At 42.7% G+C, this 16,196-nt stretch overlaps 1 protein-coding gene across 9 annotated transcripts in view; it reads left to right on the plus strand.

Annotated features, from left to right (window-relative positions):
* LOC146869147 (uncharacterized) overlaps window positions 1–13,632 on the plus strand; it is a 121,227-nt gene extending 107,595 nt beyond the window's left edge. For all 9 annotated transcript variants that reach the window (XM_085640186.1, XM_085640191.1, XM_085640196.1 and 6 more), the window contains one exon: window positions 10,977–13,632. In XM_085640186.1, coding sequence (XP_085496312.1) covers window positions 11,346–12,278 — 933 coding nt within the window. In that variant the 5' untranslated portion in view covers window positions 10,977–11,345 and the 3' untranslated portion in view covers window positions 12,279–13,632. The remainder of the gene's footprint in view (window positions 1–10,976) is intronic.
* The last annotated feature ends 2,564 nt before the right edge of the window (window positions 13,633–16,196 follow it).

The following is a 16,196-nucleotide window of genomic DNA, read 5'->3' on the forward strand; positions in this document are numbered from 1 at the left end:
TTATAGAAACACCTAGGACATGCTGGACAAAACCGTATGTACCTATCACCATGACGATTTGCGTGATATTCATTAAAAGGCGACTATGCATACAATTAATCCATGTGGAATGTATTTACACCTCTAGTGAAGCTCTGACGTGTCTGACGCCCTACCGTGCCTAATCCCGGCGCCCCCGCCGGTGGGTGCTCTCCAAGTAGACACCCTTGTCGTTTATTCATGCAAACATGGGTAGCTATTGACGGGCACATTTAATACACACGCACACCAAGCCATTCAAAGGGGATTCGACAAAAATTCGACCAAACTATGCAAGAAACCCCCCTCACGGTTAATAAAACACACATCCACCGCCGGATGTGTAATACTTTTTATTTTGCTCTCTGTAAAGGAGAAGAACCTCACTTGAGAGTCACAGCGTGCTCCTGGCTGAGCCCAATACTGTGTTACACCCACCAGTGCCCGCCGAGTGCCACACGCCTCTGTGTTGTATTCCACCAGCTAGTGCGTATGCTATGACACTCTCTAGCCCATGTGCACTGTAACACCACCCCGTGAATATGTCATGCCACACTTACCTTCGCACAGGTTATATTGCCCCATCTAACGTGCCTTCCTCGATGCCTATGTTATAATGCACAGCGCTATGCCATACATATTACAATCTGGGATCCATATCTCTGTCACAGTGCATATGCAACGTTACACTCCCCAGCACATATATATTTTTTTTTTTAAAGTTTCAAAAACCTTTATTGATAAATGGAAAATGGACAGGTCAGAGCGCCGTGAAATCACATAGCCATGAGATGACCCCACTGAGCAGCAGGGGGGGCCCAGCACATATTTTATATTACAACTTTAGAGACTAGTTAGGTTACACAACACTGCCCTGTGCATATTACACTCCAAGGTGCATATCGCATAGCACGCGCTAGTGCCTGTGCTATCTCGCGCTCTCCAATGAATAGGTCATTGTGCACAATGTATTGCTTATTATATTTCACGCCCCGGTTCATCTTATATCACACTTTTTGGTGCATAGTTTATACCATATACTATATCTAGTTTTAATTTTCAATCGTGCTCTCAGGACTATGTTCTATATAACACTGCGTCCACCTACCCTTTTCACGGGCATTTCATTTTGCGATGGGGGGTGGAGGGTCAGGGGGTGTTTCTGCCAAGTGAGCTCGGAGTCGGTCACAAACGTCCTCTTCTTCCTGAATAAAAGTGAGATTATGCTGCATACTTGTTCATATTTTAAGTAGTTCGCACAGACACACATTTTAGAAACAATAAAGTTCCTAATACCCACCTTCTCTGAACAGTTAGCTTGCTGCCCCATCACCTCCTCCGTATCCTCTGTTGTCTGAATCCATGGACTAGCCTCCTCCCTCCTGCCATGCATGGTCTGATGTGCTGCCACTGCCCTCCATTTAGCATGATGTACCAGTCCACTCCTCCTGCCCTCCATTGCCCAATTCTATGGCCCATCATTGACCCTCTGCTTAGCCTTTTGCTTAGCTTGCTGCCCCTATTCTCCTTCCCCCTGCCCTCCGATGTCTTTGTGCATGCCCCTGCTCCATCCTTTTTGCCCACCATGTTCCATGGACCTGCCACTCCTATCTACTCTGAGTGTTCTGTTGAGCTGCCACTCCCCTCCCACCTGCCTAGCATTGTCAGAGGACTGTAACCTGTCCCTGCCACCTCCACCCTGCCTGTCCACATGCCATGTCCCGATCCCCTTCCTCCTGTCCTCCATGGTCCATTTTACTGCCACACCCTTCTGCCCTCCCTGGCCTGTTGTGCTGCAACTGCTCCTCCTGCCTGCCCCGCGTGGTCTGTTGTGAGGCCCCTTCCCCTGAACTCTCTTGTCTGTGCCCAGGTCCTGACCCTCCCTTCTATCCTCCATGGTCCTTTGTGCATGCCCCTGCACCCTCCTTCATGCCAATCATAGCCATTGTGCTGCCACTAACCCTCCCGCTTGCCATGCATGGTCTTCTGTGCTGCCATGGCCCCTCCCACCTTCCCTCCATGGTCTGTGTGTATGCCATCATAGTATTACTGTTGCTCTCCATGGTGTGTCTTGTTTCTAGTGCCCATCCTGCCTGACCTCCATGGTCATCTTGCTGCTCCTGCCCTGCCCCCTTGCCCCCAGCCCTCTGTTTCCATGTGCAGACCCCTATTCCCTCCCTCCTGGATGGTCTGTTCCATTGTAATGCCCCTGATCCGTCCCTCCTGCCCTTTATGGTCTGTTATGCTGCAGCTTTATCGCCTGTCTGTCCATTATGGTCAGCTAGCTACCATTGCCTCTTTCCCCTCTGTTCTCTGTTGTCCATGTGCATGATCCTGTCCCCTCCCTATTGCTTTCTATGGATTGTTGTGCTGCACTCCCGTCCCGCATGCCCTGTGTGGTGTATTGTGCTACTGCAAACCCTGATGCCTGCCCTGTAGGGTCAGTTTGGTGCACCTCTCCATGTCCCTCCTGTCCTCTGTTATCCGAGTCCATGTCCCTACCCCAATTCCTCCTGCCTACCGTGATCCAATGTTTGAACTTGGTAAGAGTGAGATTTTGGAAAAAAACTGGGGTATTGATTTTCCCCTTTGAGTTACATTGAAAAAGAGGAGATTGTAGACAGGAGACAGATCAAATAAAGCCCATTTGAGCTTAACAACATTGGACGTTTCCTGGCTGAAACAGTTCTGTTGGCATGTATGGTTGTACTACCACTGCCTCTTCCTTCTGCCCACAATTGTCTAATATATTGCCTCTCTTGCCAGTCCTGTATTGTTGGTTTGTTGCCCCTGCCCCCGTTTCCACTGCCCTCCATAGTCTGTTGTGCTGCCACTGCCCTTCCTGCCTGCCCAGTGTGGTCAAATTGTTGCCTCTGCACTCTCCTACCTGCCTTCAATTTTCAGAGTCCGTGCCCCTGGCCTCTGCCTCTCAACAGTATCCCAATGAACAACTAGATTGCTATCATTCTATATTTATTACAAAAGTGTGGAACGCCTGACGTCATCTTGATGTAATCAAAACTGTAATACCTAGAGCATTTCCTTTAGAAATTACATATATGAGAGGGTCTTATTTGCATCAAAATTATGGTTAGTGCTCTAAGAAACTAAAATGAGGACATATTTTCTGAGTTTTCAAATAGCGACAAAGAACTTTTAAATTATTTGTAATCGTTGTTTTTTTTATCCAGTTGACCACTTGATGAAATGTTGCACCTAGGGGAGAGGATGTGGTGTTACTTCCAGAGCTGCAGACTTTGCAACTGGGGAACCAGGTTGGAGTTTCTGCTTCAGCTCAACATTCTGTGATTCTGGTCAAATCACTTAATCTCCCCATGTCTACAACCAAAATGAATTTGATCTTGTGTGATGTAACCAATGCTCATGTAAAGCACTCCAATACCTGACAAGTCTGCGCTATATAAAACTGCAAATACACAAAAAATAAGTGTTTTGCACACTTCTGTCATTGGGCTACATGTGGGCTACATCTGGGTGATATTTGTGCTGCATTTGGGCTCTTTTGTCTCTGGTGCCCATCTTGGGAGATTTATTTGTTATTAAGTTTCCTAATTTCCTCATTTACTGTAGTCTCCTCAGTAGGAAATGCTTTCAGTTTTTTACTTTGATTCCATCAAGAAGGTATTCAGATATGTCACACATTTGCCATAAATTCGGAATGTTAGCACTCTAGTTGCTCATTAGATCACTGTAGTAAAGCTACTGCTCACCACGGAAGTCTGCTGCTGGTATTAAAAGTGCATGTTTCAGTCTGCATATCAGAATTTTTTAATGAAATAGAAGAGGATTTGAGAAGTCACTCAATGTGCCCTAATATTTCTTTCTTCAGCACTAATCATAATTTCTATGGCAAAATGAACCCCCTCATTTTGTTCCTTTTTAAATTAAATGTTTTAAGTGTTACCAGTTTATTCCAATCAAGATGGCTTCAGGTGTGCCATACTTTTGTCTTAAGTAAGACTGTTAGCGCTCTAGTTGAACACAAAGGAATCAACTGACAGTCTCTGCCCTTCTTGGATGTACATGTTTTACTGAGAATGTCAGACTTCATTCTCACATGACTGAGAAAGATAATGTGAATTTACAGAAAATATGCACTCAGTTTAGCTTATAGATCACCTTCCAAACCTCTGTGGGAAAAGCATGAGAAAATATTTTTCTTTCAAACATGATTCATGATATCACAGCAGAAGGCTTTTTCACATGGTAAAATCACCTTAGAACACACCACAATTCCTAAAATGAGTATGGTACCATCGACAAATGATTTATAATGTAACTAAAGTCTTAAAACCTTCTATTAACTGCAATGCTTTTTAATGAGGTGCTATCATGTATATTGGTCCCAAGATGGCTGCCAACACTTCTTGGATGAAGTACCGACAGCCAATCAGATCTCACGATGAGATGTGTGGTTAGGCTCCGCCCAGATATATCTATCTATTTAACTCTAATTTTCTCAGGAACTACTGAACGGATTTACACCATTTAAGCAAAAGGCACGAATCTGAACTGAGGACTACCTCATTGCCAAATTTGGTGTAATTCCGTTCAGCAGTTTGGGCTGTAGCTGCGTCAACAGGTCCTATGGGAATGCATGGGGAAGACGCATTTTGGGACCCCCCTTTTTTTCTCGGCCCCCGCTTGACGAATCACCGTGAAATTTTCAGGATAGGAGCGGACCGGAGCTGACCAAAAGTTTGGAAAATTTCACGAAGATTCGTCAATCGGCGCCAACGTTGTTCCAAATAGAATGTGTATTTAATATCCCAAATTTTTCTTTATTCAGCCATTAGCATCCAAAAGTAAGTTTGTCCCTTACTTTTGGATGCTAATGGCTGAATAAAGAAAAATTTGGGATATTAAATACAGAATCTGTGTGCGTTCCAATTAATTTCCAAGGAGGGAATTGTTTGACGTATTTTTGACGGCTTGGCTCTGCTGGGTTTCGCACCGGATAACAGAAGCGCCAGGGGTCCATAACATGGAGCCGGTTTTGTGAAAAAAAAAAAAAAAAATATATATATATATATATATTCACGCTCCAAGTTGCCCACAAGAGAACAGCACTCGAGCACAGTTGAAGGTGGCAATCCTTTTATTCACAGGGTACAAGCAGGCTCTGGTGGCAGTTTCAATCAGACAGTCACTGGTGCGAGAGCCTGACGCGTTTCGAAAATTTCTTCCTCAGAGGCAAACGCAGAGTGAATGCGTGCACCTGGTCTCTTTTGATAGTGCCGAAATCACGCCCTCTGATGGGCCTGCCCAATGGCAACTCTGCACTATGGGAATCGTAGTCCAGGTAATGTAACCTTAAATGGTGGCACTAATTTCTGTCCCAAAATCAAAGCCCTGGATGGGCCACCGCCAGCAGTGTCCGCTTTTAATCCCACAACCGTGTTCCGTATAACGACTCGTCATATTCAAAGCCGCTCGGCCCCCATTGTTCCGGGGTGGTGCTCGTTCGGCGGCTGGGCAGCCGCCCTGTATTCACGCTCCAAGTTGCCCACAAGAGAACAGCACTCGAGCACAGTTGAAGGTGGCAATCCTTTTATTCACAGGGTACAAGCAGGCTCTGGTGGCAGTTTCAATCAGACAGTCACTGGTGCGAGAGCCTGAAGCCCTCTGATGGGCCTGCCCAATGGCAGCTCTGCACTATGGGAATCGTAGTCCAGGTAATGTAACCTTAAATGGTGGCACTAATTTCTGTCCCAAAATCAAAGCCCTGGATGGGCCACCGCCAGCAGTGTCCGCCTTTAATCTTTTTAATTTTGGGACATAATGCAGAGCTGCCATTGAGCAGGCCCATCAGAGGGCGTGATTTCAGCGCTATGAAAAGAGACAAGGTGCACGCATTCACTGTGCGTTTGCCTCTGAGGAAGAAATTTTCGAAACGCGTCAGGCTCTCGCACCAGTGACTGTCTGATTGAAACTGCCACCAGAGCCTGCTTGTACCCTGTGAATAAAAGGATTGCCACCTTCATCTGTGCTCGAGTGCTGTTCTCTTGTGGGCAACTTGGAGCATATATATATATGAGTTCAACCTACGCAGACTGGAAACACGTTATATTTTGCAACTCAACACTAAGACACCAACAGGATTAAACATGACTGAGGATCTGCACACTTGTTTGGGTTGAGTTGATCCTCATACGCTATAATGCTGCACCAGAATCTGTAATGTATTAGGACTTCTTTTTGCGATATTTGCACAAGTGTTCGCCACTTTTTAGTCTCCATTGGCTTTTATCCTGTTATGTTTTACTGGAATTTATATCGGATGTGTATACGGCAATTTAAAAAAAAGTTTGTCTTTTGTCTTAAAACTATTAAGTTATATTATTTTATAGTTATTTATCTAGTATTTAACTATTTATTACTGACAAACTGTAATTTTTATGTAAATTTTGCGTTTTTGCACATCTGCTATTGTCATCCATTCCTATATACATAGCTTTGAGGGTCAATATTCGCACTCCGTAAATTGATGAAACGTCCTTACAATTTATGATATACCAGTATTTAATTTTGGACGCTTGAAATCCTCTCTTTATTTGTTCCTATAACAACATGAACAGTGTCCTTTTTGCCAGTTCCTGACTCTTAACAACTTACTTTTTTGGTATGACCATATCCAAATATGAAATGTTTAAAGATATTTACATCATTATATATTTTTTTAAAGCACAGGCACTTTTGTATTTTTAAATTGCACTAAACACTTTTCTTATTTCATTGGCCCTAAGGGAGAACTGTTTATATGTTTTCTGACATTGAGAGCAGGCTGTATTTATTGACTTCGATATCAGCAAGTATGTTAAATATGCGTGTTATTTTGCCTTATTCTTACGAGCATTTATGCCGTTATTGATGAGTATGTCGTTTTGTTGCAAAGTATTCGGAGACTTTCGTCCAATTTGTAGCTACAGCAATTGGCAACCTGATTTTATCGTCAGCCCTGTCTCTCCAACAATATTTTCACCATGTCTATGAAATTATAACCATGTGACTCTCCCATGTGACCAATACTAGCACTTTAAATTTGTGTTAACACGAGTGTAACGCTGTCATGTGAGCAAGGCTCTGAGGAGCCGAAACGTTATGGCCGTCGCTCTGGGTGAATAAATCGTACTTGCACTTGAATTTGGCTTGTGTACTTACTTCGCAAAGCAGTTGAAGGATTTCAAGGCTGGTGGAAGTGGTAGCTGTGATATATATATATATATATATATATATATATATATATTTTCTAGTGGCGGTCGCCAGTAGATAGTTATAGTTAGGACCCTGTTTCCATAGGAAATCCGCAACATTCTATTTGGAATAAATTTGGCGCCGGTCGACGAATCCTCGCGAAATTTTCAAAATAGGTGGGGCGCTACGCTCCGCTCCTACCCTGAAAGTCTCGGGGGGATTCGTCTAGCGGTGGCTGAGAAAAAAGGGGGGTCCCAAAACGCGTTTTTCCCATGCATTTTTCCATAGGACCTTTAGACACAGCTACAGCCCGATGTAAATATGGTGTAAATATGTTCAGTAGATCCTGAGAAAATAGCATTTAAATCAATATATATATCTGTGGCAGCTTACGGTGCGCTTAGCGTGCGCTTACGGTAAGCTTACCATACGCATACGGTGCCGTGCGCGAGCGCGATTCTGATTGGCTGTTAGATCTTAGTAAACATTCGAATCGTTCGAAACCAGGAAGCCGCTGCCGCCATTTTCTCTCTCGCACTCTGAGGGGGGGGGGAGGAAAAACAAAGGCAAAAAACATGTAAAGGGACTGTTTAGACAGCTCCTAACCACCTAGCCTTGGTGAATGTGTCCCCACAGAACCCCCCAAGGCCAAAAAATCATTTTTAATTTTTTTCGAAAAATCGCCGATTACGCTTACCGTACGCGTACGGTAAAAATTATTTAAAAAAAAAAAAAATATCCACACTCTCCCCACCCCGTGTTCAAACGGTGCCCGAAGGGCACCATTTGCGTATGGCTTATCTAATGCAAAAGAAAATTTAAAAGCTTACCTTTCACAACGAAGCGCATAATATGTCCTCCATGTGCGCACGGTGCGCGAAGCGCATCGTGCGTACATGGCCCATCCAGCGTAACGTGGGCACGCGGTGCGCCTAGCGCACCGCGTGCCCACCGTGCGTGCACGGCACTAACTGCGTAAAGTGGGCGCGCGGTGCGCGAAGCGCACCGCGTGCTCACTGTGCGCGCACGGTGCGCGAAGCGCACCGTGCGCGCACGGAACGAACTGCGTTAAGTGGGCGCACACGCCACGAATGGCGTAAAGTAACTTAGCATTTAAAAAAACGTACAAATTCACTGAAAAAACCATAGGTTTCACACACGTTATAGTTAGGAATTAGCATTTAAAAAACCTTGCAAATTCAGTGAAAAAACCATAGGTTTCACACATGTTATAGTTAGCTGGACATTTTACTGATAAAAAACCAATGAAATTCCCCCGTTATAGTTAGTGCAGGCAACTATAACTCACGCGACCGCAATCCTCTGCTGATGACATATGTGTCTTTATGGAAAAAAAATATTTGTAATATATGTATAGCTAAAATTTAATGGAAGAAGACATGGGCAAATAATTGTCTAAATACAGTATTAGCATCAGCAGAGGATTGCGGTCGCGTGAGTTATAGTTGCCTGCACTAACTATAACGGGGGAATTTCATTGGTTTTTTATCAGTAAAATGTCCAGCTAACTATAACATGTGTGAAACCTATGGTTTTTTCACTGAATTTGCAAGGTTTTTTAAATGCTAATTCCTAACTATAACGTGTGTGAAACCTATGGTTTTTTCAGTGAATGAATATATATATATATATATATATATATATATATATATATATATATTCTTGACTTACAACAGACCAAAAACTGAAAATGGTGCATGTCCTTTTAGAGGTGTGCACATTTGTGGAGATAAATTAGCATGCCTTCAGAATGAGGCACATCATAACACCCTTTTTAGGTCTTGCTGAGTCAGCGCATGTGCTACTCTGCGAGACATTTAGTGTGTGGGTTTACAAAGTGCTGCCACAGGCTTTTGGTGGTCTAAAGCTTGCGTGCACGCAGCTGCCATCTGTCTGCCTCTGTTTTGTTGCTCGCGCAAACTCCCTCCCCCATCACAGAGCGCGTCTTTTCACTTTCAGCCCGGCCGCGCTTCAACTCCATCCTCATCCCTCACCGCAAGATCGCGTGTATTTGCACTTTCAGCACTGCCGCGCTTCAACTCCCTCTCCCCCTCCCTCACCACTCCTTGGAGTCTGCAGTCTATGGAGGCAGTCTCCTCTCGTTCAATGAGCCCAGAGTTGAATCCCACGTGCTCGGTTTGTATCACTTTTAAATGGTTTTGCTGATTCTTGCCCGACTTGCCCTGTCAGTACTGTACCTTGTATTGATTCTATGCCTCTCCCTACAAAGGAGTTTTCTTTCAACTATGGTCGAGTAATGCATACTGCAGTGTCATTTTTTAGACCTGCTAAGAAGGCTAGGTATGGAAAGTTAAAAAAATTCCTCAAAAGATAAGTTCAGATTCTTCATTTTGGTCAGAAAGTTTAGCTGTAGTAAAGTGGGTGAATTTCCGTGAAATCAATTCAGCTAGTTGGATGTCCACATTTCAGCGTGCATGTATGTCTGTAAGTCTTCCATACCTTTCTAAGGGGTGTTGCATGCCGATTTCTGTCTCTATTTTGTTAAAGGTGCTGCAACAAATGGATCATTTGTTTTGCACTTTATAAGTAGTGCCTTTAGGGAGGAAGTGTCTTATTTTTAGTCTAGCCTACACAATACCAATTTTCTGATTGTTACTTTGTTTAATATTTATTTAATTGCTGTTCCTGCACTAATGTCTTAGTAATTCTTAGAGCCTTGTCGGAAGAGTACGAGTTCCTTCCAGAACCCATCGACTATCTCTTTTTGTGACCATAAAGACATATTATGTATTGGTAGTTTTCAGATCAAGTGCCTCCAGATACCTACAATTGTTAATTATCAATTTTAATGCGATTAATATTTGGTGGCTACAATTTCATGCTTTGTGCAGATCTTTATCATTTCATGAACTTAGCTATCTGACAGTGTGGTTTGTGCAATAGGAATATTTGCAATTATTGAAGGTGTCTGATGAATCACGGTGTCAACCCTTTCTCAAAGGCTGCACTTTTTTTTCTGCACTCATCCAACTCTCCTCAAACCTTTCAACGTTTTCTATCCTTGTTGTTTTATTGTTGTTGGAATAGAAACGGGAAACTTGAATCAGGTGAGAAAAAGCAACATAGAGCTGTGACTGAAGTACACTCAAAACAAGCATTGGCATAGCCAATAGGTCTCGCTTTTGGGACCTTATAACAGTTGATGTTGTTGCACCAAGGATATTGTGCTGCATAACTAAATACTTATAAGGTCCCAAAAGCGAGACCTATCGGCTATGCCAATGCTTGTTTTCTCTTGTTCGGCATTGGGAAAGCTTATATATCAAAAAGGTGAGACGTATTGACTTTGCAAAAAGCTCAGTCTTATATAATTTTTTAATGCCGTGTGAAAATAGGAAGCATTCACTGGCTAAGAAGTGAGGCATCTTGTCACTATGGATTTAAAATTGTATTGTTATGGGGAGAGGATCTGACCCACTGAACAAGGAACCTTCTATGGTGTTTTGGTTACTTCTTGAGTCCACACTCCTCGCTAGAAGGGGATCACAGAAGGAGCATACGATCCTTCAGTGATCTCCTTCTATCAAGGAGTGTGAACCCTTACTTTACCTATTGCATCTTCACATTGAAAGTGTACTCTGAAATTTCTTCAGCGCACTTGTCTATATGGACAAACACATGTTTCATTACATGCCGATATATTTTTGTGATGGACTCTGCATTTCAGCTTATTCTGTGTTTTGTTTTTCTTAATCTAACAGGTGAAAATGCAGTAATAAATGAAAACGGTAAAGGCATTAAACAACGCAGTATACCTTAAAATAATGGAAGACTAGTGGCATGCCGAAGTAGTCTTCTACAGCATAAAACCCAGACTGCCCAATGAGGTCTGTACTTGGCTCTTAGGCATCTAATGATATACATAGAAGACTTAAACACTGACATCCTGAAGCAAGTCTGATGAGGTGCTCATTACGAAAGAAGAGCTAACCTGGTAACAGAACAAACTGGAGAGAATCCGTATGAATATCTAGAATGTGACAAAACATTTATTAGGCAGAAAGAGCAAGTTTGGCATCAGAAACTTCATACTGGGGAAACACCATATTGATGGACTGACTGGAAAAGTGATGTTTGCAATGGAAGACATAGAGCAGCACCAGATCATCATTGTAGAGGAGAAACCATATATATGTACTGAATGTGACAAAGTGTTCCAAAAGGAGAAGAATCTAAAGCAGCATAAAAAAATCCACAACTTGGAGGAACTACAAAAATGTTCTGAATGTGACAAAGTGTTCCGGAGGGAGAAGAATCTAAAGCAGCATAAAAAAATCCACAACTTGGAGAAACTGCATAAATGTTCTGAATGTGACAAAGTATTTACAACAAATGGAAACCTTAAGCGACATCAGAAAATTCACACTGGAGAGAGACCATATCAATGTACAGATTGTGACAGAGCATTTATAGCAAATGGAGAGCTGAAGCAACATCAGAAAGTCCACACTGGAGAAAGACCATTCATCTGCACTGAATGTGACCGGGCATTTATTAGAAAGTCACGTCTACTGCAACATCAGAAACTCCACACCGGAGAGAAACCCTATGAATGTACAGACTGCAACAAGGCATTTATTACAAGGCAAAGGTTAATACTACATCAGAAAGTCCACACTGGGGAGAAACCGTATGCATGTTCTAAATGTGACATGGCCTTTATTACCAATGGACACCTAACGCAACATCAGAGTGTCCACCTAGAGGAGAAACCCCATAAATGTACAGAATGTAATCAAGTGTTCCGAAGGAAGCAGAACCTAAAACTGCATCAACAAATCCACACGAGTGAAAAACAATATGAATGTTCAGAATGTAGTAAAGTGTTCGGAAGGAAGAAAAATCTAAAGCAGCATAAAAAAAAAGTCCACTCTGGTGAGAAACACTATGAATGTACAGAATGCAACATGACGTTTATTACTTTGCGAAGGTTAACTCTGCACCAGAGAGTCCATACGGGGAGAAACCACATCACTGTATTGAATGTCGCGTGGCATTCGTAATAAATAGAAAATTGAAGCAACTTCTGAAAATCCACATGGAGAGAATTCCTATGCACGTGCAGAATGTAATAAAGTCTTCCGCAAGATGATTGAGCTAATGCAGCATCAACAGATCCCCACTAGGGCGAAACCATATTGATGTGCAGAATGCGACAAAGGATTTATTACAAAACTTGATGACAGAATGTTCATGCAGGAGAGAGACTATATAAATGTATTCATGACCATGCATTCATAAGAAATGGAGAGCTGAAGTGACATCAAAGGTCCACAATGAAGACTACACTAAATGTGGCAAGGCATTTATTGGCAATGAAGATTTAAAACATCAAAATCCCCACTGGGGAAAATCTATACGGATGTGACAGTGTTCTTTATGAAGTAACTGTATGAATGTACAGATAGTGACAAGGCTTCTATCAGACGTGCACAGCAAATGTGCTATCAGAGTCCACATGGGGAGAAACCTTATCGGTGCACTCCTGTGACAAAGCATTTGTTAAAAAAGCAACACACCACGACATCAGAAAGTTCACATGGGAGAGATTATATGAATATACTGAATGCAACCAAGCATTTATTAGAAAGTCACAGCTAATGCACCACACAGGGGAAAAAAGTCATGGCACAAAGAACCATATCACAATAAATGTGTCAAGGCATTTTTCAAAAAAGGACTGAACATAACATCAAAGTCCACCATGGGGAGGAACCACATAACTGTACTGAATGTGACAATTCATTTATTGGAAGGGCACAGCTAATACAATGACAGTAAATCAGCACAGAGGAGAAAGTTATGACGGCGGTGAAGAATGCATATCACTGCACTCAATGTGGCAATGCATCCTTAACAAAGGCAAAGCTAATGCTACATCAGAAAGTCTTTACTAGTCGGACATGTGTCCTCCACACAGGAGCGACACCATAGCAGGCCTCAATTTACTCGCCCACTCGCTACGCATAGGGATATACTGAATTTGACAAATCAATCATTACAAAAGGACTATTCATGCAACATATGAAAACACACACTGGGAAGTAACCAAAGCAATAAATATGACTATGTACTGATCAGATTGTCCATATTGGCAGAAACATAAAAGTGAAAATATGCAGACTACAGAGAGCATCAACGTTTGGCAGAATACAAATGTTACAGAAAGCAAGAGCTAGATTTCTTTCACTGTTCCTAGCCTACTATGGTGTAAGGACTATTTTTGCTAACAAGTGATAAAACCTGGCTCTGCCTATTTTACTCAGTTATGTTGGTTTGTTCTGCAAGGCCTTCTAGGGCTCTCACCCACAGTTCTGGGGACGTTTGTGATAATAAAATGCACAGTTTGTTATCTAATTATCTTGTGTTCATGCTGTTTATCTTTGACCTTTAGTTTCTTTCATTAACAATGCTGCCCGAGAGAGGACAAGTGGAGTTTTGGGGGTCTGTTGAAAGTCAGATGCCACTGGCCTTAGAGGTTTGTAGCCCACGAAGTATGTGTTTGGTTTATGGTTTCATGCGGGACAAGAGTTCCCAGCAATTGTGTAAGATATTGCAGGACAGCTGGCTGGACAAATCGTGAATAAGAGGCTTCTACTTAGAGCAGTGATTACAGTCTCCTATATCACGTGTAGGCAACAATTGTAATCTTTCTACTTCTGTACAGTGTATTTTTTTAACCCGCCAAACTGTAATAAAATGAACTGCTAAAAGTACCAACTGCAAACCTAGATGTTTGAACACTAAACTTTCTTATACCGCACAGTATATTTAGTTATTTACTTTTCTAAAGTGCTCTAATGTCCATTCAGGCTATGCCTGCGCAATAGAAAAAAACTAACTTGTTTGCCTGAATAGGGAAAGACAAAGCAACATTTTTCTCTCACTCAACGAGACTTCTTCCAAAAGGATAAGCTCTGAGGCCATCATTGGTGAAAAATGGGAGGGTGTTAATTAGGAGACTCAAACGGAGGATTTATAATTAAGGGCTATGGAGAGGGACATGTAATGTTAGCAGTGTGTACCCCTCCCCATAGTCTCATAAAATTTGAGCACCTGGTCGATCAATCAGGATTTGTATATCATGCCTGCGTCACGCTTGAAGGTCTTCGAAACCCTGCGGGATCTCGCTGTCTGTAGCTATTGGTTAACCATTCAGGTCTTGAGGTCCTTCCTGAACTGCTGGAGCGATGGGGAGGCTTGCAGGTGCAGGGGGAGGTTGTTCCAGGTCTTTGCCACCAGGTGGGAGGAGTGGCCTCTGCTGTTTGCCTGGCAAATGCCTTAGGTAGCTGCTAGGGACAGGGATCCGGTACGGAGTGCTCTGGTAGGTTGGTGGAAATTCACTTGTTTGTTGAGGTACGCCGGCCCTTTGTTGAATAGTCCTTGGTAAGTGTGAGCATCTTGAACTGGCATCTCTTCGCGATCTGGTCGATGGATCCCTTTAGTTTATCCATTGTGGGTGAATGGTCTAGTACCCCTTGGTGTCTTGCAATGATGTGGCCAAAATTAATTCAATCCCGATCTTTTCTATAATTGTTTATTCTTATTTAGAGGGTTTTTTTAAGCGCAAACATGACCCAAAAGAATCAGAGCACTATACATGGGTACATATTGTGTTGGTTACATATAGAAGTGCAATACAGATTTTAAACCATCAACACTACGTGAGAGAGCCATTGTATCAATTTTATCAACTCCTTGCCCGTGTACTTAGATTGAAGTGGTCTACGATGTTGCTGCTGGTTGTGGTGACTGGATAACACATCTAGTGATGTCCTCTTTACAAAGCAGGCTCATGGTCACCAAGGCGCTTGACCAAACCCTTTTCCTGTTCCAGAGCCTTCTATAATAAACTATCATGACAAATGCAACAGCTCTACCAAATTCCCGTCCTACCTGGTCCCCGACTAGGCTCCTGCTTTCTAACAAGGATGAAAGGCATAATATTGCTGAACTGGGTCCATTGGGTGATCGAAGAACCACAGTGGGGAGAATACGAAGATAAATCCTCAGTCCTTGAATTGACACAGAAGGGGGGCAATTAATAGGTAATTGTTTCACCGTCCTGAAGACGTTGATATTTGGATAGAGTCTTAAAAAAACTGGAAGCTTCTTTTCATTTGTTTATGGAAAACTAACTGGTAATTCCACAGTGAGCAGGGCTTGCTCTTGTGCTTTAAAGATTGTAAAAGAGGGAGGTACATTGTGTGTGACTTAGAAAAGGTCTCCCCTCGCCGACAATTAAACAGCTACTAATCCTTGAATAACCACCCACAGTCTCAAAACCAGTTACATCTCATCGATATGCAAAAAGAACAGGCTCCTGCTATATCGAACACTGCGGAGCATCACATGAGCCTGGGCAGCAGTGTGATTGATGTCAGTTTAGCCACCCCAAGGCTAGAATGTAATGGTCTTGTGAAATGCGGGTAGGGCTTTGTTGTGAGAGGTGTTTGTGTGACTATTACTAGAACACAGGCATGTGGCACAGGGTTTTGATGTCAGAAATACTTCTATCCAGACAGATACGCTTAGAGGAAAGAGGGATTCAAAACTACAGAGACAACACATATGAATGGCGCAAGCCTCAGATGTAAGATTTGATTGCTTGCCTGGAATGTGAGAGGGGTAAATGACCACCACAAGGCTCAACTGGTGATCACATACCTCAATAGACAGAAGGTGGCTGTCACATTAATTCAGGAGACTCGTGCTGTTTATGTGGGAGTTAATCATTTTGCCAAAAGCTGGAGCTCGTGCGTCTATTTCTCTTCCTTGTCCTCTTTTGTTAGTTGTGTGGCAATATTGCTTAAAAGAGGTTTGTGGTTCAGGCCTCTATACATGTTTTGTGATGGAGAGGGCTGGTGCGTGGATGTGCAGGAGTTGCTGGGTTCAAGAAGTATGGCCTCCAATTTTGAGAA

Source organism: Triturus cristatus, chromosome 1_1 (assembly GCF_964204655.1).
Source record: "Triturus cristatus chromosome 1_1, aTriCri1.1, whole genome shotgun sequence".
In the NCBI taxonomy this organism is placed as follows: domain Eukaryota; kingdom Metazoa; phylum Chordata; class Amphibia; order Caudata; family Salamandridae; genus Triturus; species Triturus cristatus.